Genomic DNA, 23,352 nt, shown 5'->3' with positions numbered 1-23,352 from the left:
TTTGCGTCTAGCATATAATGTTAAAATACCGAAAAATGATTGATTGATGTACTCATGATTACGTAAGTAATATTTTAGCGTGAGATTAATCTTGAGCCATTTACAGCTTTAGTTTATGTTCCATACATATTGCCATCGGAAATTCTTTGGGAGTAGAGATCTAGATTGAGATGGAAATCCATCGATGAGTATCAATGATGCGTCTTTCTAGAATTTCGTCTCCTTCTTCCTTCTATTAGCATGGCTAATTTTTAAGAAACAAATACTTTCAAAATTTTATTTATATCATTTGGGGTCTAGTAAATTCTACTACTGTCTGCGTTCGTTTCTCCGATTGCATTTTAAGTTAGTAGAATGCGAAACATGCACTGGCATTGACAGCTATGTACATACATAATATCCAAATCCCTTCATATATGTCAACTAATATTCAATGTAACTATTGAATGGCATGTACCAAGCATGTAATATACTCTTCCAACACAACTATGCATGTAAATGTCGTGTTCTCATGTTTTCACGCAAAAGTGTACTTGTGTACATCTTAGGATCTATCTTCATAATTTTGCCTAGGAACCGTACATGATTCTTTAAAAATCATTCCCATTTTTTCTCTGCAGTTGTTGAATATTTCGTATTGCTTGCAGTCACACATGCTAAATTACATTTATTTTAATTGTGTATGTTCTATTTTTTCACTTGTTAGTTTTTCTTTCTCCACATATTTCATTCAAATCGATATTCGTTTAAATTTTGATTTTTGTTATCCGAGTTATATTAATTTTTCTAGCATGAATTGAGCCTGCAAATTAGTAGAGTCATTTTGTTCGCTTCTGTATCTCACTGCAGAATTTAATTGCACTTGGCGCACTTAACCAATTATCCCAAGGTCAAGAAAAAAAATTTTGCGAGTTCAAAGAAAATTGAACTTTTTTTAGCTTCATGAATCGATTTCAAAATAAAATTTCATTCACACTGAGCAGGGTGAATATCAAGAATGAACCGCTCGAATACTAACTGAAATATAGTCGAGTAAGTCCGATTAGATGACTCTTATTTTTAATTCGCAAAATCAGATTTAAGTATTTATTTCGAATTTGCGAAATTGAATTTATTTATTTATTTCGAATTTACGAAAAAATTACCTGAAAAAAACGCGCTACTCCGTTTACCCGTGAAATATTTCGGAAAATGATACATGTGTATAAATACATACAAGACATAATTATTATTAGGAAAACAATGTTATTTATGTTACACTTCTTCTTTAAACAAGGTCCAGCATTTAAATTTGCGAACAATAAGCTTATACTTGTTATGCCCGCATACACTAATAAATTCTGTAATAATATGTATCATAATCTGTCTCAGCAAAGAAATCGGACCTAAATGCTGCACCAATTATTTCAGAAATCCATCAAGATACAACATTGAAACAATCAAGATACAACATTGAAACCATTAAGATACAACATTGAAACCATCAAAATACAACATTGAAATCATTAAGAGATACAACATTGAAACCATTAAGATACAACATTGAAGCCATTAAGAAACCACATTGAAACCATTAAGAAACCACATTGAAACGTTCTTTATTTTGCAGGCATCGTGGACCACCTGACAGCCGTGGCTCGAGAAAGCTCTTCGCTGAGCCACAGCACCGCGCCCGGCAGCGTACAGGTCCCCCCGAGCCACCCCAGCGAACTACCTCCCTCCGTCGCGTCCAGGCTCGGACTGGACACTAAGTGAGTCAAGTCTCTGGAGCTATCGGTTTCCTGAGAGTCCTGGACCTGTCGATTTCCCTTGGAATGGATTCGAATTAATTTGTTGACTAAAAATTTTTTTAATTGTCTTGATTTCAAATCATTATTCCATTTTGTTTCAAGATCTTGAAATAAAAGATCATAAAAGTTATAAATATTTAAATATTAAATAAGTTTCGCCCAAATGTGATCCAGAGTGAACCTCAGTGATCGAGTTCATTAAGTTTAAATTGTTTTCGGCATTAATACAGTATTACTGTCTTACACTATTACAGTAATACAATCAAAGATCTCTAAATAATTCAAAGAGAACCTCAGTGATCGAGTTCATTAAGTTTTTATTGTTTTCTTCAGTAATAGAAGCTGCCAAAGCCAAGCGGCAGCGTTGAGGGGAGGCATGGGTGGAGGGGGGTCGGGGCAGCCATGCTACGACCCGATGCGCCCCCGCGACGCCAAAGACGTCGACTTCTCTGACAACTTCGGCGCCGCGGCAGCCGATGTCCTGACCAACATGTATCGGTGAGGAATATAAAATATCAAAAGTTTTTAGCGCATTTTCTCATTTAGGGAAAAAAACTACGGTATTGTGCTCGCCATGTCCGTCTGCCCGTCCGTCTGTCTGTCCATCTGTCTGTTCGTCTGTCTGTCCGTCCGTGACCTAAAGTTTTCGTCGACGAAAAAATGCGCTCCGTCACTCACTGCAGTGAGTACTGAGTTGTATTTTATTTATTTATTTCATTTGCTACCTGTTTTTTATTCATTCGTATCACTTAATTTGTACAATATAAGAAAAGAAATTAAGCCTACTCAAATTGGTGATGGAAATTAGATTTTATCTTTTTTAAAACATGTATTTCATTTTTTAGGATTCAAATTAATTCATACCTGAAGAAATAACTTGGTTGACGTGCATCTTTGAGGATTTTTTCAGATAATATAAACCTTTTTGTCAATTCGTTCTTATTTGTTAAAATGTTTTATCGAAAAAAGATAGACTTGCCTGAGGCATTTTACTGAGATGATTTTTGGCATTTAGTTCATACATTCAACATTCGAGAAGCAGGAGTGTTGTGTTGTTGATAGAATTATCATTCAGGAGTGTATTCATACGTACATTCATTGGCAAGTTTCCGGCATTCGGGAGAAATTTTATCTTCCACCAGATCAATGGAACGAATACATATATAACATCTAATTATCGGATTATATACTCTTTTTAACTATACTCTATATCTAAATATACTTTATCTAACTATACTCTGTCTAAATATACTCTATCTAACTATACTCTTTCAAAATATACTCTATCTAACTGTACCCTATCTAAATATACTCTATCTAACTAAACTCTATCTAAATATACACTATCTAACTATACTCTATCAAAATATACTCTATCTAACTATTGCTATACCCTATCTAAATATACTTTATCTAACTATAATCTATTTAACTATACTCTATCTTACTATACTCTATCTTACTATACTCTATCTAGTTATAAATCAAAACGAATACATTGCAGGGGTTCAGAAAAGAAAAATTGCGTGAGCGAGTTTAGCTCGTGGGTGAAGTTCAAAATTTTCCTGCAGGTTTCGACACGAGTGTGGGGTGAGTCAGGAGTCGAGTGACGACATGGGTGACTGGTACTCATCGTCGGGGGACGATGGCACCCCCAGTACCCCAGGGTACCCCTTCCCCAACCCTGCTCGCCCATTCCCCCACCATTATCATCACCACCATCTCTCTGTCAGACGCGGCTCTCTCCCTTGCAACTTTTCATTCTCAGGTAATTTATATTTTTATGTGTGGTGCACTATGGGATTTCGCGTTCCTAGGGGGATTTTTCCTGAGCGCCCCACCGCTGAGCTCGCGGTGTCTGACTGCAGGTCTCAGTTGTGGGGATAAGTTATTATGTAGGTGGGATACCTTACATTGAGTTATTATGTAAGTAGGGTACCTTGCATTAAGTTATTATGTAGGCAGGATTCCTTACAGAAAGTTATTATGTAGGCAGGATTCCTTACATCAAGTTATTATGTAGGTAGGATACCTTACATTAACTTATTATGTAGGTAGGATAATAACATTAAGTTATTATGTAGGCAGGATACCTTACATTAAGTTATTATGTAGGTAGTATTCCTTACATTTCCCTTCTCGGACTCTCTCGTGCGGGCGGCCGACGTCCCGTGTAAGCGACCTCTTGTTCGCGTGTCTTCGTTTCTGTTGCTTTTCACCTGTCCCTCCTTGTCACTTCGTCGCTTTGAGATGCTAACGCTGTTTCTTTCGAGCCAGCTTCAGCGGACTGGACAATTGAGACCTTCCGCCCCTTGTGGGTGATGACCTATTTCTGGTTTGAGAAACTTTATAGATAACTGATAAATACACCTCTTTGGTGATGTTCATCTTGACTTTCGGTGCGATATAGCTAAACAACTGAAGCGATAGTAAACATTTGACAACTAAACTTAACTATATTATGTGGTGCATTTCTTGGAAAATATCGCAATTTGTGTGAAAAAAAATTATCATGTGTCTTTAGTTAATGGATGACACGAAAATAGTTTTTTTTTGCATAGTTTTGTTCGTTCCTTTCTTCAGCCAACTTGAAACTATTCCATTTGTGTACATGCGACTGATAACATCGCAAATCCATTGATTGGCGCTAATGATACGATAAATAAATTTTGTACATTCAAAATCAGCTCGCTATTCCGATACTGTAAACAGCACTGTAAATAATAACATCACATCTGAACACTACAATTACATTACAATGCTCAATGCCTGTTTATTTTTACAACTTATGACAATTTTTTTTGTTATTCCTGATACGAATGCGTAGACTCGTCAACAAGCTGCTAACTAAACTACTTAAACCTTCTCAAAAATGCACCTGAAATAACTAGAATGTAAATTATTCATTCCGACCACTATACTCCCCGTATAAAAGCTCCCTATAAAAAAGATATGAACTCGCACATTCAACAAATTTATGTATGGAAAAAGATGCAATATAGGAACACTTCGCGGAATTATTTTTCGCCTTTACTTATTGCAATGATTCAAACCTGATTATTAAAAATTCGAATTTGATTTGATCACTCTGCTCCAAGCGTCGCACTATTTATTTTTGAGGCTTGCTTGGTCCTGACTTACTAGAATAAATTAAAAGGCCAGTTTAGTTGCATTACAAATCGTAATTCTGTCATTGTTACATCGAAGACATCAGACGCAAAGTCAGGCACTCAAGATTCTGGGAATATTTCACTAAAATAGTTTTTAACACGATTGAGATTTCGATTTGAAGTTTCGCCGCACCATGTCTATTTTCATCGCTGATTAACATGCGCTAATTAACACATAAATTCAAATTCAGATCACACACAAGAAATAAAAGAACAGTAGAAGATAATCGAACGGAAAGATAACTTTATAACTACGAAAATGAACAAGAAAACTGTAGGACGCTATATTTGGCATTTATTTATCGTTTTTCGTATCTTAATATTTTCCCTGTAAACTTTTACTTTTAAATCGTACTTTTGAACACTTTCAAGTATTATCCCGAGCTTAATTTATTCGATCTAATATTGTTTCATTCTTTACAGGTGACTTAAGACTCCTGGAAACGTCCTAGCATATAACTCAGAAGTCCTACATCAGGAGTCGTTGGAGCAGACTTGTGATCGTCTCGTAAGGAGTGAAGGATTCCTCTTGGCTTTCGGTGCTAAACTCGGTATCTTCTTATGTTTCTATGGCCATTTTTATATTGAAAATAATTGTTTTGAGTACGCCTTAAAACGAACAGATTGCATGGGATTTTAAGAGATATATGAAAATACTGAGCATTATTTGAATTGAACATAAAAAAAGAGAACAATATAATTCTGCTTTGTTTTTCAAGGCTTACTGAATGCGCCTGTTCGTGTTATCGCCAGCATTCTAATCGATTTTAATACCGAAAAATAGGCCTCCGAATTTTTTGTTAATTCTTTTAAATAGATAAACCCTGTCGTTCATAAATAGATGGCAGTACGAAATTTCGAAAGAAGATTGAGTTGTGAACAATTCTTCCTATTCTCTCTCTTGCAATTACCTTTTCTAGGACGCGCATATACGTGTGTAATATTGTACTAAACTGTGTCAGATTTATTTAGGTTTATTTCTTTCGTGCCAAGAAAAACGTCCGCCCTGTCTATCGTAGATGTGCCAACGGTCTTTTGAGTGGCCTACCAGCGTACCATAATAAATATTAGTTGTGAAAATTCGTGCTGAATTCTTTACGGTTACAAAGTTAATTCTGTTATAGGTTATGAACGCACGGTTTATCCGAACGCATTGTGCAAAAATGCACGTTTTCACTGCCATTTATGGTATTTTGCTCGGACAGCTTGTATTCAAGTACGCAAAATTTGAAGGAAGTGGAATCATCTACATTAGAAGTGGAATCAAAATATTTTTCTTTCCATTCGTTCCTCAAGAAAAAAAGTAATTTCTCGGGATATTAAGTCTTGAGTTGTTGCGTTGGTTAATGCTTGTGCTCCGTAGGCATTAGTTTCACTGTCCTAGGTAGGTCTCTCAATCTATAAATATGCAATTTTCGCCAATGTTTATCTTAGGGTTGCTGATGATAAAGTAAATGTTTTTACGTGTAGACATGCGTGTGTGTTACGCGTAGTATTACAGATGAATACACACATCTTATGATACATCGATGTGATGTCGCTCTCTTTCTCTCTTGATCTCTCTTTCTTCCTCATTACTAAGGTCTTTATGATTTCCTTAGAATATAATAATTGTTTCATATGAAGGAGCTCAGCACTAAGAATTGCTAACACGGAGGCAATAGCGCATGGAGACTGCAGCGCACAATAAACATGGAGATGAATTTAGTGATAACTTTGCTGATGCGTGATTTTGACATGTTTTCTCATACAAGCTAGAGTCGAGAGTGTATGTGAGGTGGGCTAACGACTACGTTGTTTTTAACAGTTTCGTCACTGTGCGGTGGTTAGATTGCTTGTAGACGCCTCTTACCAGGTTGTTAAGTGTGTATCCGGCAAGAAATCGAATAAAAATTTCAGGATTGATCCTTTCGAAAAGTTTATAATCTATGGACGAATAGCAAGCATTTTACCTAATCTTAATATGAGAGAATAGTTGCCTTGGCTAGGTCTGAATAACTGGCAATCGCCATTGGAGCAACTGGTTTATGGGTAGTATCATTAAAATTAGTTTTATTTTCAGTAATATATCTTATGTATTATTTGTTTCATGAAAACCTTAAACTTTCAATTAAGTTTCTATGATGAATTATGTCCGCTTGCACGCTGGCATGTCTCAGTTTTGCTCATGCGAACGGAACACTGCTAGAAAAATTACCATCGGGTTGTAGGTAATTTACCATCCCCATTAATTCTTTGGTATTCATCATCAATTCATGGTAATCATCAATTACCATCAATTCTATCACTACAAAAGCGTGCATAAATATGTAATGGTTTGGAATTTTCAAATTCAGACTTTTTAATATTATAATCCGGCGATATATTGATCAGCGTTTGGAGTTGTCATAGATTATTGCAGAGAATAGGAAAGGACTGTGAGTAGTTGTATACGTTTTTGTTAAAATCCAGTATTTTTTCACCAAAAGTTATGCATTGAAAGCTCCTATGATGACGCTCCTACTGGATATTTTACTTATTTTTTTAAACAGAACAATAGGTGCCAAACTGTTTGGTCTTATTCCTTAAATTTTCGGTTATTGTGTCCATAAATTGTCGCCTACTATCCTATGACGATCTGAGTGGGTGTAATCTGTGTGAGCTCAATGTGAATGTTTGTAAAATCGTTGTTAATCCATAGATGCTAGAATAAATGTTGGTAATTTAGGGTCAACGGCTTGGTCAATCATAATTGATTTAAGATCCATATTAACCGATGGTGGGTTAATTTGGAATCGACTTTAAAGTCGTTCTTGGTTATATGATCAATTTTGGCTGATATTTAGAATCAACGTTGACTTTGTTGCTGCTCAAGCGATAAACCTAGTGCGGCGAAGAGGAATTAGTTTGCAGAATGGCGTAATTCTGTTACATGTGCTTTGTTGCAGTAGTTATGTAAGTGTTGCGTATTCATATGTCGTGTCTGGTAAATGAATATCATTTTAGACGACTTGTGTAGCGGATACATGAAATTTCTTGATGATATTTTGATCATCATTGAGACATGGTACGTTTTACTGCGGAAAGTTTCGAAGGGGAATTAGATGAAATTATTTACAATCGCCAGCATTTTAGTTATTCACTGGATTCATACGCAATTTCTCCTATGGCCTTTTGAATTTAGTATTCAGTTTCTGGGAGCAAAAATGTTGATGTTCATAATGAATTACCTTCACAGCTGTAGAATTAAATATTTTATTTAAACAAAAGAAAATTACAAACAATTTGGGTTGCATAGCAGCGCATGAGTGATAAAAATTTTTCTTATTTGCTTTAAAGATATTATCTCTGATTTTTTCGTTCAAAGTAATCTTTATGCCTTAAATGGGCGTAACAATTTGCGGGCAAATTTCGCTAACGAAATTTTAAATCTCTGTCAGTGCGCGCACAGATCGTTCGTGAATGAATCCTATTGTTGTTATAATGGGAGTGCTGGAAACAAAGCTCACTATTCTCTGTAGTCTCATGAACGTATGTTGCCTGCGAATCGTGTATCACTATGCGCGAAGCTCAATTATGAACATCGCGAAACGAACAACTCTTTACGAATTCATAAAACATTTTTCATGACTGACATGTATTAAACACGATATTTGCTTCTAGTTAAATTTCTATTTCATTTATATGACTTCAAAACGTATTCTCGGAACATCAATGAGGCGTGGAAATTATTTTTTTCCGGAATTATGTGTTATTAATGTTCGTATGTGTATCGTAGGTAATTGTGAAGGTTACTATAATTTGATTTTAAAGTTAAAGATTGGATGGATGTCGTCAAAGACTGAGTGGCAATTGGAATGTGGATGCTAAATGGCAATTAAAATGTAAATTTGGCTATTGGCATGTTTTGTTTGCATCTTTTCTCTGAACGTATGAAGTTTGTTCAACTGTGCTTGGCTGAAATTTGTTGAGGTCATTAGTTCGTTGGCGCCATTAATCTGTTCCTGAAAAGCAACAAAAGTTTGAGAAATGAAACTCTTCCTCTGAATGGGAGTTTATGGCTAGATTTTCATACGTGGCTCATATCTCTCAGCTTTGTACATTATCGTGCTTGAAGCAATGGAGCAGAATTTAACTTTATTTTGTTTTATTCGTTGATAATGAAGTTTTTATTTCAGCGTTGATATGCATGGCTGCTGGCAGTCATTTTATACCCGATAAATATGTAACGTTTTATTGTAATTTTAACGGTGCACTCATGTGAACTCGGTTTTATTTGGCTTGAAATGATCTTGTGAATTTGTTAACATGAAGAGGAGAAATTGTTCCGGAATAATTTGGGTCACATGCTGTCATTCTTAGATTTTGAGTGAAGTTAACCATAAATATTCAGAAAATTGGCAAACTGTACTAAGTTTGATTTAGTTGTTTACTGGTAACCACGACAATTTTAATGTGCTTCTCTTGCATCTAGAAATAAAACGGTTTGAGAAACGTAGATATTAGGTTCATTTCAGTTAAATCTATCAAAATACGAATATACCTCATACATTTGGAATAAAACCGCTACAATTTACTTGCTAATGATATATTTCGAAGGGTGACAAGTTTGTTTCGGAACAGTTTCCTCGCTACCTCGAGATACACATAGCCACATGCGTACGTTTTTTATTACATAGGACCTGAATGCTGCATTTGCGACGACACTGCTCTTGTATTGCTCATGCAATTTAGGGTAAAGATGTTAATCGTTGATGATTGTGTAATATGTTGAGATCATCTTACGTTGATGTTTTCTTAACCAAACTAAACTTCGGCACCAAAAAATTATTCATTCAAAAAATGTCCGTCTGAAAATTTCCGTGAAAGACTTCTCTTTGGCATCGATTAGAAGTTTTTAGATCAATTTTATTCACCATCTTTCAAGCAGAGAAACTGAACGTAAAATGTTAGTTTTATTCCGTACCGGAATATTCTGTACCAGAGATCTTCAGATCATTGGAACAATGAAACTTGATGAATTTATGGTGTAACCTTTATAACATCGAGAAAGTGGAAATAAATTAATTAAATAACATATAGTAGATAATAATAATGATAATAATATTAATAATAATAATAATATGCACTCTGAAGAATAAGATGCATGATTGAGATGATTTCTACCACGGCAGATTTTGTTGAAGTTGGAAGCATTGTAGCGATGAGCCATACTATTTCTCTACTTGTTTTACAGTAAAACCAGAAATTTTTGTTAGTCTATTTCTTCTTTATTATACGAACAATAATATTAATAATACAGTTGAGCTCAATTATGGCAACTCTCTTCTTCACTTACAAATACTTCACCGTATAATTTCTACGTCGTTTCTGCTCCACTACCCTCTGTTCCACTACCCTCTGCTCCACTACCCTGTGCTCCCCTACCCTCTGCTCCCCTACCCTCTGCTCCACTACCCTCTGTTCCACTACCCTGTGCTCCAATACCCTCTGCTCCACTACCCTCTGCTCCACTACCCTCTGTTCCACTACCCTGTGCTCCAATACCCTATGCTCCACTACCCTCTGCTTCACCACCCTGTGCTCCCCTACCCTCTGCTCCACTACCCTCTGCTCCAGTACCCTCTGCTTCACTACCCTCTGCTCCACTACCCTCTGTTCCACTACCCTCTGCTCCAATACCCTCTGCTCCCCTACCCTCTGTTCCACTACCCTCTGTTCTAATACCTTCTGCTCTACTAACCTCTGCTCCAGTACCCTCTGCTCCACTACCCTCTGTTCCACTACCCTCTGCTCCAGCACCCTTTGCTCCCCTAAACTCTGCTCCACTACCCTCTGCTCCAGTACCTTCTGCTCCACTACCCTCTGCTCCAGTACCTTCTGCTCCACTACCCTCTGCTCCAGTACCTTCTGCTCCAGTACCTTCTGCTCCAGTACCCTCTGCTCCAGTACCCTCTGCTCCACTACCCTCTGCTCCAGTACCTTCTGCTCCAGTACCCTCTGCTCCAGTACCTTCTGCTCCACTACCCTCTGCCCCAGTACCCTCTGCTCCACCACCCTCTGCTCCACTACCCTCTGCTCCACTACCCTCTGCTCCACCACCCTCTGCTCCACTACCCTCTGCACCACTACCCTCTGCACCACCGTCATCCCTCATCGGCCCTCCACCTCCACTACGCCTCTTCATCGTCTCTAGATCTCGAGTTCTTGAGCGATGTAGGATAGTCGTTCGTTGAGGCCGCCATCGCGCATGTCAGGCTCGTGGTTAAGGATGGCGGTTGCCTCCTGCAGAACCTCAGCTGCCTCCTTCATGTAGTCCTGCATCATACGTGTCAAAAATTATAGTTATGAGTTCGTAACTCCGTCAGCCAATCACTGTCAGCGTCTTAAGCTAAACCCGCCAATCACAAACGAGAAATCGGCCGCTACGTGTACATATAAGCGAGTTATGGTAGCACGGTAGGTCATCATTGAAAAAGATAAGTGCCTCACGACATTCGTATATTACTATGCCGACAGATGCTGTAAGGACCTTAATATATAAATAACCATAGGGTAAACTTTTTTATTTTATTTGGAAAGGATTGTGACAAACAATTATCATTACCTTGAAATGAAATGAGAATCTTTAGGTTACTATGTACATTACCCGTCGTAGTGTCATCGTAAGCTGTTATCCGGTATTATGTTAAATGATTAATTGAAGTGGAAGATTTCGGCAGCATTATTTCGACAGTTATACTTGACAACATTTTAATGATATATACCTTAGCGCCTTCAGTAGTGATAATGTCGTTCGAAAGAAGATGTTTTGCCAGAGCCACGATGCCGGCCTGAAGCTCAAACAACAGCGACCCTCTGAGCAGCGACAGTCCAGGGTCCAGCACAGCGCTCAGATCCAGCAGACTGCGGCTCCAGTTCACTTTGTTCTCCAGCTGAGTACGACTCATGTCTGCAGTTCGATCAATGAATTCATATATTTAGTACCCAATTAATTCATTCAGTTAGAGTGTGTTATAATTTTTTCTGTATGCACGCAAAAAATGGTGGCCGGGTATTGGTTTGAAAATAAAGGGAATTAAGAAGTCATTGTGAGAAATTTGCCCTCCTATTTAACACAGTCAAAATCATGCATTGTTGAATTCGCAATAAATTTTCGCAACAGTTCTATAGGTATCATTCGCTAGCCGCGCGCCATAAATATTAAACATCAACCGTAGACGTGAAGTAATGGTTGCAATTTATCTTGTTCAAAGCAGCTATTAAGGCGAATTAAGTACGAAAAATTATTGAATGTAATTAATGAGAACTGCCGTGGCCAGAAGGGTGCCGTGTGTTGAAGATTTCGTATGATATATGCCTCTTAGTTTATCTCGTGTTCTAGACTCCCAAAAATTTCTCTCACCACTTGAGAGCTATTTAAAATAATAACATATCCAATCACAGAAAAATTTCATGGAGAACTAGTCCAGTGAATCACGCTATGAAAAATTTATATAAAACGAGATTCATAAACTCACGTGTACAATTATTGACGCTTAATCCCATGTCTCTTCAGCAGCACTGACCTCTGAATCTGCAGTTCGGCGAATTACCGTAGAGTTTAACAAGTCCGTACTTTGCTTCGACGAAAAACCGGTGTTGGGAATGCAAGGTTTTCTTGTATTTTTCCAGGAAATTTTCTAGAGCCCGTGGGGAGCTTTTGTCCAATTCTCTAAGCTCTTTGTACAGCACAGCGTCTCCCCATCGCACCTGCTCGAAAGCTTGCATTCAATGCTAAGCAGTCTCAGTAAATATAAACCGATTTACGATGGACATGTCACGTGTTCACAAAGAATGGATGATAGCTATTGCAAAATTCTAAAAAAATATTCTGAAAGACGACGTTTAATAATTCATTGGCTAGTAAAATAATGATACTTCTTGGTGAGAAAATACGATACTAGTTCTTGATAATACGCGTAATTTTAGCACATGTTTTTGTTACCACTTGTGCTGGAAGGGACTGGAGGTGTACAATCAAGCATGAATGGTCATGAGCCAGTTTATGAGTTCAAAAATACAAATAAATTAAACGACAAGTACTTCATAAATCCTAAATCTTCTTACAATGATTAGAGGGTATTGTATTCATTCTAATTTTGTGCAGCTGTGCGAAAGAAAGAAGAGAACCAAGCTCTTGAACTTGCAATTAAGTTTAAAGGAAAATCTTTACGTAATTAATCTCAAATGCATAAAATTTTCAAAACAGTAAAGCAGCATGTAAAAAGTAAAATCAAGTTAATTAGAGCAATGCAAAATTATAAGCTTACCACACGAGTTTAAGTATCTATTTTTTAACACCTTTAAAGGCAAGAGAATGACTTATGTTAATAATTTCATATTAATTTTTTCAATAGGCCGAAGAATATTTTTCGTTGATGTTGATACATGTAATAAAGATGCCCACCTGTTTGGCGGAGATCACATGGGGGCACTTGGAGCAGCTCCACGGCGCGTCCAGGTCGAGCGGGTTCCTGGACACGACTGAGGAGCCACACTCGTCGCACAGCAGCGTGCTGAAGTGAGTGCCGAGCTCGGTCGCGTCGCAGCAGCGCGGGCACTCGCACAGGAAGAACTTCAGCATCTGCAATGTTATAATTATGTTGTAATTTTAGCATCATGGATGGAGTATTGTTTTGAAAATTGATATAGCATCTGCGGTGTTATAATTATATTGTAATTTTAGCATCATGGATGGAGTATTGTGTTGAAAATTGATATAGCATCTGCGATGTTATAANTACACATCTAGATGTGTATAAGAGACAGTTATAGCACCATTGATGGAGTATATTGAGTTGGAAATTTATGTAGCATATGCGATGTTATAATTATATTGTAATTATAGCACCATTGATGGAGTATATTGAGTTGGAAATTGATGTAGCATCTGCGATGGTAGATCGGTAGAGTAAAACATCATGGATAGAAGTATTAGGATAGAAACTAAAAAAACTGCGCTGCAACAACATTTCGTCTCGCTTCGAATTACCGACATGTGGAACAGCCTCCCTGCATGGTTACATCGTTGACGCTACGAGTATAACCGCGTTTAAGAACAGACTAGATAAAGCTATGGAAAAATTTATGTTCAGACTTGAAAAATTAATGCCTAGCATCATATCGAACCCGGTGGAAGTCTAGTAGCTATTTCAAACTATCGTCATTCTTAGAAAAATCCGGTCAAAGGACATACTTTTAGATCTTCTGTGGACAAGTCACTAAAAGTACAAGAATCGGCATCAGGCCTACTCTCCAGCGCCGACATCACTATGTTATGCTATGTTATGTTCGTTATTAGAAGCTGGTATGGCAGAATTCTATTGTAATTTCAGCATCATGAATAGAAGTATTGCAATGGAGACTGCGGCATCTTGGATAGAATCATATTGCAATCTTAATATCATGGACAAAAGTTTTGCATTGGAGTTTATGAATGCAGGTAAGTTTTGCGATGGGGAAACGATGAACAGTTGGTACGCAGATCCGCGGTAGGCTAATTTCCTAACTTATAAAGGAATAGCACCATAAATGGCGAAATTATTTAACCTCATGTACGTCAAATTGATCATAATAAAACACAATAATCACTTTCAAGCTCGTAGGCAAGAGGAAACTTTGGACATAAAATTTACGGTAGTTTGTTTGAGTTAACCTCATCAGCACGGAAAATTTCAGTTTTTAGGATTCCGAATCAATTCTGAGCAGTCAACTATAAACGGTGAGTAATTCACATGTTTGGCAGTAACGTAATACACCGACAATCTCCGGGATTACCGATAAACAGTATTTTTTCTTCACATTAAACTAGAAAGATATTATCTATCAATTGATGATAAAAAGGCTAATAGTTGGATTGACCTTTAAGACGATAACGGTTTTGTTGTAATGCCCATAATGTGACCACCCCACACAATTCTGACCTTAAGATGCTGACGCCGAGCCATGGTGTTCCAGAGCACCTGGGAGTAGTTAACGGTGATGGGGGTGCCCTTTGTTATCGGTTGCGTCGCTATGAACACCCCGGTAAGGTCATCCTCGAAAACGTGTTTGGTGTTGGCAACGCACGAGTGTGCCATCTTTGACGCGGTGTGGTAGAGACCTCGCACTCTGGAACCGTTGTGCTTCACCTCGAACGAGTTCGTCATGAGGATACCACACACTCTCAAGATGGTTGCTTCGTCGGCTTCTTCGTAATGCACGACTTTCCTGGGCCAAATAGTTGGTAACACAATCGTATGTTAAAGCGTAATGTTGGAGGATTGGCTATCGAGTTTAATATACTAGAAGCAATATTTTTTCCAGCTTTTTTTCTGTAGTTTATTATTTTTTTTAAACGTTGATTTCGATTGATTATATACATATTTCATAGTTGAAAAATGTTACCTGTAAAATCAACTTTCATACGTGATTTAAAAAAAGAATTATTCCCTTACTTTTCCCGTAAGACATCACGGCAAATTCATTAACTCTTGGATATAAGTATTGCAGGGACTTTCAACAACGATATTTTTAGTGGCATATTATCTTATTAGTGACATACTATCTTATAATATTAGGTCTTTTCTCACATTAGGAAGTCGACGACGTTGGTCATGAAGTAGCGATAGAGATCCCCGCGCTTAATTTCAGCGAAGTGGTCCTGCATGTCAGAAATAAGTTGCCAGGTTTTGTGGTCAAACTTTTGGGTGAGCAACACCCGGAGGACCGTGACGTGAGACAGCGCTGACTGCGAGGCTCCGTTGAACTCAGGTGGTACTTCAACCCGACTCAGCACTTCACATTCATCCTCAATAAGGGTCAGAGAAATTATTTTTGTTTTACTACCTATTTTACTGATTATTATATTGATTTACAAACTATCATAATATAGTCCTAATAACTTTTTATGATAAATAAAGAACGATCTTGAGGTAGGATTCAGAATTTAAACTTAAACAGTCGAAACACAACAGCAAAGAATGTAAACCATTGGGAACAATAAATATAAACTAAATTAGTGGTATTACTTCACAAGATATTAACAGACCTTGTGATACTTGGCAGTCTGGCACTGAGGGCCACATAACGGGTAGTGGCATCTGATGCAGCGGTAATCTCTTGCGGCGCGGTGGCAGCCCAGGCAGACGATGGCAGAAGACTTCTCTTTTGGCCCCACCAACAGCGGACTTTCCTTGAGCAAAACCTCCCCTGCTTTGATGTCTCTGGTTGCGATCAGTAGCCTGTAAACAAAACACTATAGTTGAGGTCATATGAATGGAACATTAGTTCTTTTTTAGCGCATTTTCTCATTTATGGAAAAAAGGGCGCTATTGTGCTCGTCATGTCCGTCCGTCTGTCCATCCGTCCGTCTGTCTGTCCGTCCGTCCGTCCGTACGTCCTTCCGTTTGTTGGTGAATTCACGTTGCCGAGTATCCATGATACTCAGCAACTAGAAAATTCGCTCTTGTCACTCACTGCAGTGAGTAACAGACATATATTTTTTTTGCACCTGCGATCCTAATTAATATTCCTTCCACTTTAGACATATTGATCTGCAAATTCAGTAGCTTATCTTTATGGCCATTGAATTCGTTAGAACATTTTTGTATTTCTTGGTCTCTTATTCTTGGTCTCTAAGAATAAGAGACTGTCACTGGATCCGGCGTGTTCTACTATCTCCTGTCAAATATTTCAAACTTGTAGGCTACGAGCCACTGTTACGCAATAAGAGTTGGACGCTAACCGCGGCACAGGATCTCATTAATAATTGATAATGCACTGAATCTCAATAATGATGAATAATCTTGTGGCATTTGCCATATTTCATGTAGCGGCATGTGGTGTGGCTCATGAAACAGCATCGAACCATGCGCCAAATATACCGTTGTCCATGTTCAGTTATATACCAACCACCGAGATCTGATTTCTTGACGAGTGACACTGTATAGCCTCGGGAAAACTGTTCTCAAGTTGGCAAAACTGAGCATACAAGATTTCAAAGCACGTCCGAATCTAAGTATTTTTAGTTCTGCTATTTGTCAGAAAATGTAGTATGAATTTTAAGTATTATTTTTTTTTCGGCAGGAAGCCAAACAGCCTTCAGGGATCACGGTTGACTGAATTCAAAATATTCTCTGTATAAACCAGTTGAGGAGCTCGCTTGTGCCGCAACTGAGCTTCTGTGGTGGCCAGAACCCGTTTTATTGAACATTGCTTCCGGCGCAAGATTTTGTCGGCATCCAGGGCTGCTAATTTGATATCAAATTAGAGAAAATACTCAATGATAAAATCGCACAACCTCAGGCCTTTAATACGCGCTTGATTATTAACGATTTGAGCTACATTAAACTGCTTCATTTTCACCGATGGATTTTGTATAGAAGTTACGAGACATTTTATTCGAAGATTCTTTGATAATTTGACTTATATTTTTGCAGCGTTGGCTCGTAACTTGGATCGCAACAGATATTTTTAGAGAGGAAAATCCAGTCAATTGATCGCTTCTAAGGGATAGTGGTAACTATACCTGCAACAAAATTGTAAAGAAAATTCAAAACGGACAATATCTTATGGTTTCATATTATACATTTTAAAGACTTTTAAATTTTTTGTAAAATTTCAGGTATTGAATTTTGAAGAAGTTTTATTTATTGAAAACCTTCCATCTCTCACAGAGTGGCGAATCGTGTACAGTTGCACTAATGCAGGTGTAATTTAACGCGATATTTATTAATAATAACTACTATTCAGTATTAAAAGTTATTATCAAAAACCGTTATTCTTTGATACTCTGAAGTATTTCATTATGTTCAAGTTACCTTCCATATTTAGGATGGACTTGAATGGAGAAACATCTGCAGTTGTTTTTATGTTCCTTCCATCCTCTTTTCTGGCATTCCTTGGAACAGTAGAACACAGCTTTGCATGAGGAACAGAACTGTTTGGCCGCCTTGCGGCAAACTTCGCAACTATTTTTACCCTCTGGCATTTTTAAGGAAAAACTGCCTGCAAAGGATATATTGACAAAATCTGAAGATTGACGTTTTTGTAAAGACCATCCATGAACAATCAGTATTTATCTATCTCAGCAAAACTTGGAGATGGAAATAGTGTTCGATATGTCAATAACTTCGAATAATTCGATAGTGAACTAACTATTGACGGACGGAATACGAAAATGATAGAATATTCGAGATTTGACACCATTAGAAGTAATGAAATAATCTGCTAGGAAAACTTTTTCTTTGAATAACCAATTTGAAGCGAGTCTAACATAGCTTCAAGTTTTTTTCAACTAAATTCAAACTGTAATAAAGTTTTTCGATCATGAACACTGCGGAACTCGTCAATTAATTTGAATTTGACATTCAATTAATTAAAAAATTGATTGGGCAGTGAAAGCCACTTAGCAGCTCAATATGCCACTGCGACACACACCTCAGCCGTGCCCATGGTGTACCCATATACCTGAGTTAAACTAAGACTGGGCTGACGTTTAACAGCTAAGACTGAGTGACAGCTGATGCTCAATGGCTTTCAGAAATAACATACTAATTACCTAAACATATTTTACATTTCAGAAGTATTCTTGAAGTATTTCCTAAACATTTAGAAACATTTGGGCGTTAGTGGCTAGCGAATTTGTCTGATGAATAAATAGTTAGTTATGGTTAAAAAGCTATGAATAAAAATCTATAACGACTGACAAATGTGAAAGAATTTCCAATTGTTGACATCTTCACCTAAATATAACATAATTTTCAATTACCATTAACAAAATGGATGCCCAGAAAGTAGTTTATTTTGTTATCGGGATTCATAAATTTTGATTGAAATTTTGTTATGACTGAAATGAAAACAAGTTTTCCTATTTTCAACTTTTCGGTCGAAGCACATGCTAACGGCTGCTTCGTTATTTAGCTTTCGGTGTATTATTTATTCAACTAAGTTCATATATTATAAATTTAGTCTAGTTTAGTTAGTTTACTCTATATGTATATATATATATATATCAAGTTTAACTCATGCAAACTGAAGCTGTTTCCCAAAGATTTGAACGTGAAAGGGCTTGGTCAAACACTAAAAATTTAATTTCTGCGTTGTGGGTACCTGCCGTTATGATTGTCGAATTTTTTTACCTAGTAACAGATTTTTTAAAAAGGATCCAGCCACTTTGTTGTTCTGCTTGTGATTTCTTTTTGATCTTGTTGGAGTTTATCATTTATTTGAGTTGGAATTATGCTCTGAAAGTGACATTGCTAAAAAGTTGATGTATGCATTGTCAGGATAAATTGCAGTGGACGAAAATATGCAGGTTCTCATGCAAAACATTTATATTTCAGTTACTTTTTGTTCATTATCGAAATAAATAATTAAATAATAGAATTAAATAATCCTCTAGCAAAATAAATAATAATAATAACATCTATCGAAATAAATAATTGCATCGAGAATATTCGTATCAAATCGTTGCAGACTCGTTGATATTCAAGAATCAAAAATGAATATTCTCCAGCAGGAATAATTTCTACCAAATTAATGTGTAAACATTGTTATATTAATAATACAATTCTGCTCTCTGTTACATTCTGTGCCTGAGTAGTGTACAATTGATTTGGATCGTGGATCAGATCACAAGCTTGGGGATTTACATTGATTGGAAGTGATTAACTTACTGATGATTGGCATTGGAGAGGATAGGCTGGTGGAAAAGTTTATTGAATTTGATATTTAAATAAATGCATTAGAGATTTGTTTATTTTGTCATCACAAAGTTCTTTGTTCTTTATTTGTTCTGTAGTCATTAAGAATTAATGTATTATTTTTATATTATAAGCAAAAGGAAGTTTGTTCGAATGCAATTTATAAGACCGTACATGATAATGTATTCGTCAACAATTATTTTCTAAAAAATAATTTTTTAAACATTATTTTCTATAAAAAGATTTCATTTAATCTCGAGTGAAAATTCAAATTGATTCTTGAATATATGTGAGTCCTCTCACACGGAAAAAGTTTGATAAATTGATTTGTTATTATCAACAAATAGTTAACATGTTTTATGCGGATTTTTATAGCACAGCTATTCCTATAGAGTTGGTTTTAATTTCCATATAAATTTGACGATCGCCGTCAAAATTTTTGGAAATTGATCACCGTCAAATTTATACGGAATTTTTTCTATATAAATTTGCTTAATTTGACGATCACCGTTCAATAGACTAGGGATTTATAAATGCAGAAAAACCTCAAACAAATGTTTCACTGTGCGACAATATAATGACAACATTAATCGTGTGTATAGTTCCACCATCATGCATTATTTAGGGACTGAGTCTTGGAATGATTATTTTATCTAATAAACTTGTCACTATAAAGTCAACTTAACCGCAAAATCTGCCTTAATTCGGCCAATCGAAAACCCTACATGTCCATTGATGCCAAAATTTGTAGGAAAATTAGGCAAATTGTTGATGTACTTGTTTTTCAATTGAATGTTTCCATTTCTTCTTATAATTTATTATCATTAAAAAGAACTGGATTTTTTAGCACCATCCTTTTCACAATTTCGAAAAGGCCGGCAGCGCTGCATAACTATCTATCCCTACAGAATTAACATGATAAATACAACAGTATCCCTGGTCAATCCACAGACTAAAGGCTGCAGTCTAAAACAGTGATCACCCAGTTACTTCTCACCAAAAGTTCTGGCCAACTTCTGCTTTCATTTGAAAACAGATTTTATTTATGCAGAAAACATCACAATTCTAGAACGTGCGCAGCTTTTTCATGTATTTTTTATGCAGTAATTTTTTAGCACAAAATCAGACCGAGCACTGATTTAATTATAGAACAGTTTTTATCCAGTCGCTCCTAACCACAATTTTACTCCGTTCTTTAGCAGCAATTTAGAAGAATTCTTATCGTCTCAGAATGACCAGGCAAATAACTACTTTGTCTTTAATTTTTCATACGATTAGTTTTTTATTGTATCACTTTAAATTTCAACTTCAGACGAAGAGTCTTAATTCGATAGCTTAGTAATATTCGGACGAGTATTCAATTTAAACCGTTTAAATGCAGACACACTTCAATTCCGGATAATTAGTTTTTATTTGGTAATTGTGTACCCCAGTTTCAGTCCGAAAACTGGGAGTTGTTCAAATAGGAGTGGTTCTTTTTCTTCTCCCCATACCACAATTTTTGACAACGAGTCTGAGTAAAGACACTCAGGGACCACAATTAAAGACGACGAGTCATTATATAGACACTTCGTCACACAATTTAAGATATCGAGTCTCAATTTCGTCACTTCATACCGCAACCTCCAAGAAGGCACTGCCATGACGTGACTGCTTGAACCAACAACACGTGAATGTTCTCAGCTTGGCCCGTTGCCCAGGTACTCGGAGGCACTGAACGGGTGGCAGGGCACATTCGGGTATTTCAATTGTGTGTTTGCTTTGTTGTTTGTTTCTAGAATGTTCTATGGTATTTTTTTCCGGTAAATTTTCACTATTCATTCCAATTTCACAAATTCTGAGGAATCTATTAGATATTTTCTATCTTATATACTCAAATCGGAATAAAAAAAAAGTTATTTTTGCCGGGACAGAATGCGTCACTAAAAGTTATTCATATATAGGGATTATCATTGAGTTCATCACCTGACATTATTACGGGAATTCGAAACGTGTATTGACAATGCCATCTGAAGGGCAGATGATCGACCATGAGCATCCAAAGTTCGTGATATCGAAGTTCATTACTCGTCTAAAGTTTTAGTGCATCCATTTACAAAGTCTCTACAAAGTTTCCAATGTTATTGTATTATGAGGATGACAGATAAATCCAATCGTCAAACCTAGAATTATTCTATTCGTCAACGTTGCAGCTTCATATATTTATTTATATTCATTCTCAATTGGATCCAATAATTTCAGTCATTCCGTATTTAAAGATACGAAGGTAAACCAAATTAGTTTGATTTAATTAAGATTGAAAATTAATAAAATTATTGACTTGGTGCTTACAAAGCGGAACAAAGTTTGTTTTATCGAGTTAATTTCGAAAACCAATTACTTGAAATAATTGGTTGGTAATTCTTTGATAATCATAACGCGTAGAATTGATACGTGCTACTATAAAGTAACGGTACTGAGCTCCCTTCTCGTACAGTGGATTTAGTGAACATTATTTATGTACATTAATTGAAGGTGGCAAGATCAATTTTAGTACTATATTGGTACTAGTTACGAGAGGAATATAAACACGAATTTATATGATAATGTTAAGAGATATTCCTGCATCCATCTGAGTTTGTTTCAAGGCCATTTGCCAGAGTTGACTATATGACTTCCAAATCAAGCAGATGGCTTGTAAGATCGTAATGAGATTTTATGGTCCATCATAACAGCGAGTAACCCTTTGACTTTGATGATGTTGAAATTTGAAGATATGCAGATACGAGAGTATCAATTTGTGTTAGTCACATTCGTGCGCACCAGCATCTAGTTAGCATAATAGTAGCATAGTTCAAATTAAGCGTGGTGTGAAGTTGGGATTGAACTTTATTATCCGATCTATAAGAGCGTCAAGTGCACTCCACCGAGCTGACAGCCTACAGCGTCCTTCGGAGAATATAGTCAAACAAATTGCAGTATAGGGGCTCCAAAACTAGACATAAATAGCCATGGTTGAATTATGCATTAATTCAACCATCTAATAGTCTTTCCTGGGTAACTTGTCCATGCATTATTGAGACGCAAATATGAGGTCGAATATCTCTGCTACTTCCATTTTTTCATTTATATATGCATATATTTTCGACGATCGGTCAATAATCGGACAAAATTTGTAAAATTACTGGACAGGGGTTAAAAAGCCGGAGATTATTTCGTTCGGTTATATACTCTGTGACTAGTTTTACTTAAAAACCAGACGTAAAAATAAATGAACTACATTACCGGGCATTCTAAAAAAACGAAAGCCTCCTTAGGTTAGGGTTAGAGTTCGAGTTAGATGTGTACAAAACACTTCTTTACGTTGCTAGACACCTTTCTACGGGAGTTAGGTCAAGCCAGGTCAAGTTCTTTTCACAATTTTTTTTACAATTTTACAAAGGTCATTGGGTGAATAATTCTTTATTTATAACTTTTATTCATCCCTACGGTCATCGGTTTAATGTTTGGAGTAACTGAGTTTGGTTTGTTGTGTGTGTGTGACCATCGTGTAAAATCCTTGATCTGCCCAAAGCTCGGCCAGTCGCTACCCTCGAGCTTGTACTCTTTGTAATATGATATCCTAGCCATACATATTTTTTGTTACTGGTCGACGCTTATAAATAAATAGCTGGGTAAGTATGGAAAAATCCATATCGCCATCTCATT

At 36.7% G+C, this 23,352-nt stretch overlaps 3 protein-coding genes across 4 annotated transcripts in view; 1 reads left to right on the top strand and 2 right to left on the bottom strand.

Moving 5' to 3' along the window:
- The window catches only part of LOC108678015, a 66,082-nt gene extending 56,359 nt beyond the window's left edge, over nt 1-9,723 (top strand). For both annotated transcript variants that reach the window (XM_047881562.1, XM_018166345.2), the window contains 4 exons: nt 1,610-1,751; nt 2,124-2,288; nt 3,362-3,558; nt 5,384-9,723. In XM_047881562.1, the coding sequence (XP_047737518.1) occupies nt 1,610-1,751; nt 2,124-2,288; nt 3,362-3,558; nt 5,384-5,412 (533 nt within the window). In that variant the 3' untranslated portion in view covers nt 5,413-9,723. The remainder of the gene's footprint in view (nt 1-1,609; nt 1,752-2,123; nt 2,289-3,361; nt 3,559-5,383) is intronic.
- LOC108678022 (dynein heavy chain-like protein PF11_0240) lies at nt 9,512-11,113 on the bottom strand. The gene is made up of 2 exons (XM_047881563.1): nt 11,066-11,113; nt 9,512-11,020 (listed from the first exon to the last, which is right to left on the bottom strand). Exons 1-2 carry the CDS (start codon nt 11,087-11,089, stop codon nt 10,274-10,276), a joined length of 771 nt encoding a protein of 256 aa, XP_047737519.1. The 5' UTR covers nt 11,090-11,113; the 3' UTR covers nt 9,512-10,273.
- Nucleotides 11,114-11,131: 18 nt separating this feature from the next.
- LOC108678021 (SET domain-containing protein SmydA-8) lies at nt 11,132-18,229 on the bottom strand. The gene is made up of 8 exons (XM_018166350.2): nt 17,782-18,229; nt 16,011-16,203; nt 15,553-15,770; nt 14,905-15,190; nt 13,389-13,565; nt 12,508-12,691; nt 11,707-11,891; nt 11,132-11,257 (listed from the first exon to the last, which is right to left on the bottom strand). The coding sequence occupies exons 1-8, from the start codon at nt 17,949-17,951 to the stop codon at nt 11,132-11,134; spliced, it is 1,539 nt and encodes a 512-aa protein (XP_018021839.1). The 5' UTR covers nt 17,952-18,229.
- Between the last annotated feature and the right edge of the window lie 5,123 nt (nt 18,230-23,352).

The sequence above is a fragment of the Hyalella azteca genome, unplaced genomic scaffold (genome assembly GCF_000764305.2).
Source record: "Hyalella azteca isolate HAZT.00-mixed unplaced genomic scaffold, Hazt_2.0.2 contig8314, whole genome shotgun sequence".
NCBI lineage: Eukaryota > Metazoa > Arthropoda > Malacostraca > Amphipoda > Hyalellidae > Hyalella > Hyalella azteca.
Note: the sequence above shows the minus strand (reverse complement) of the source record. Positions and strands in the feature narration are given on the sequence as shown.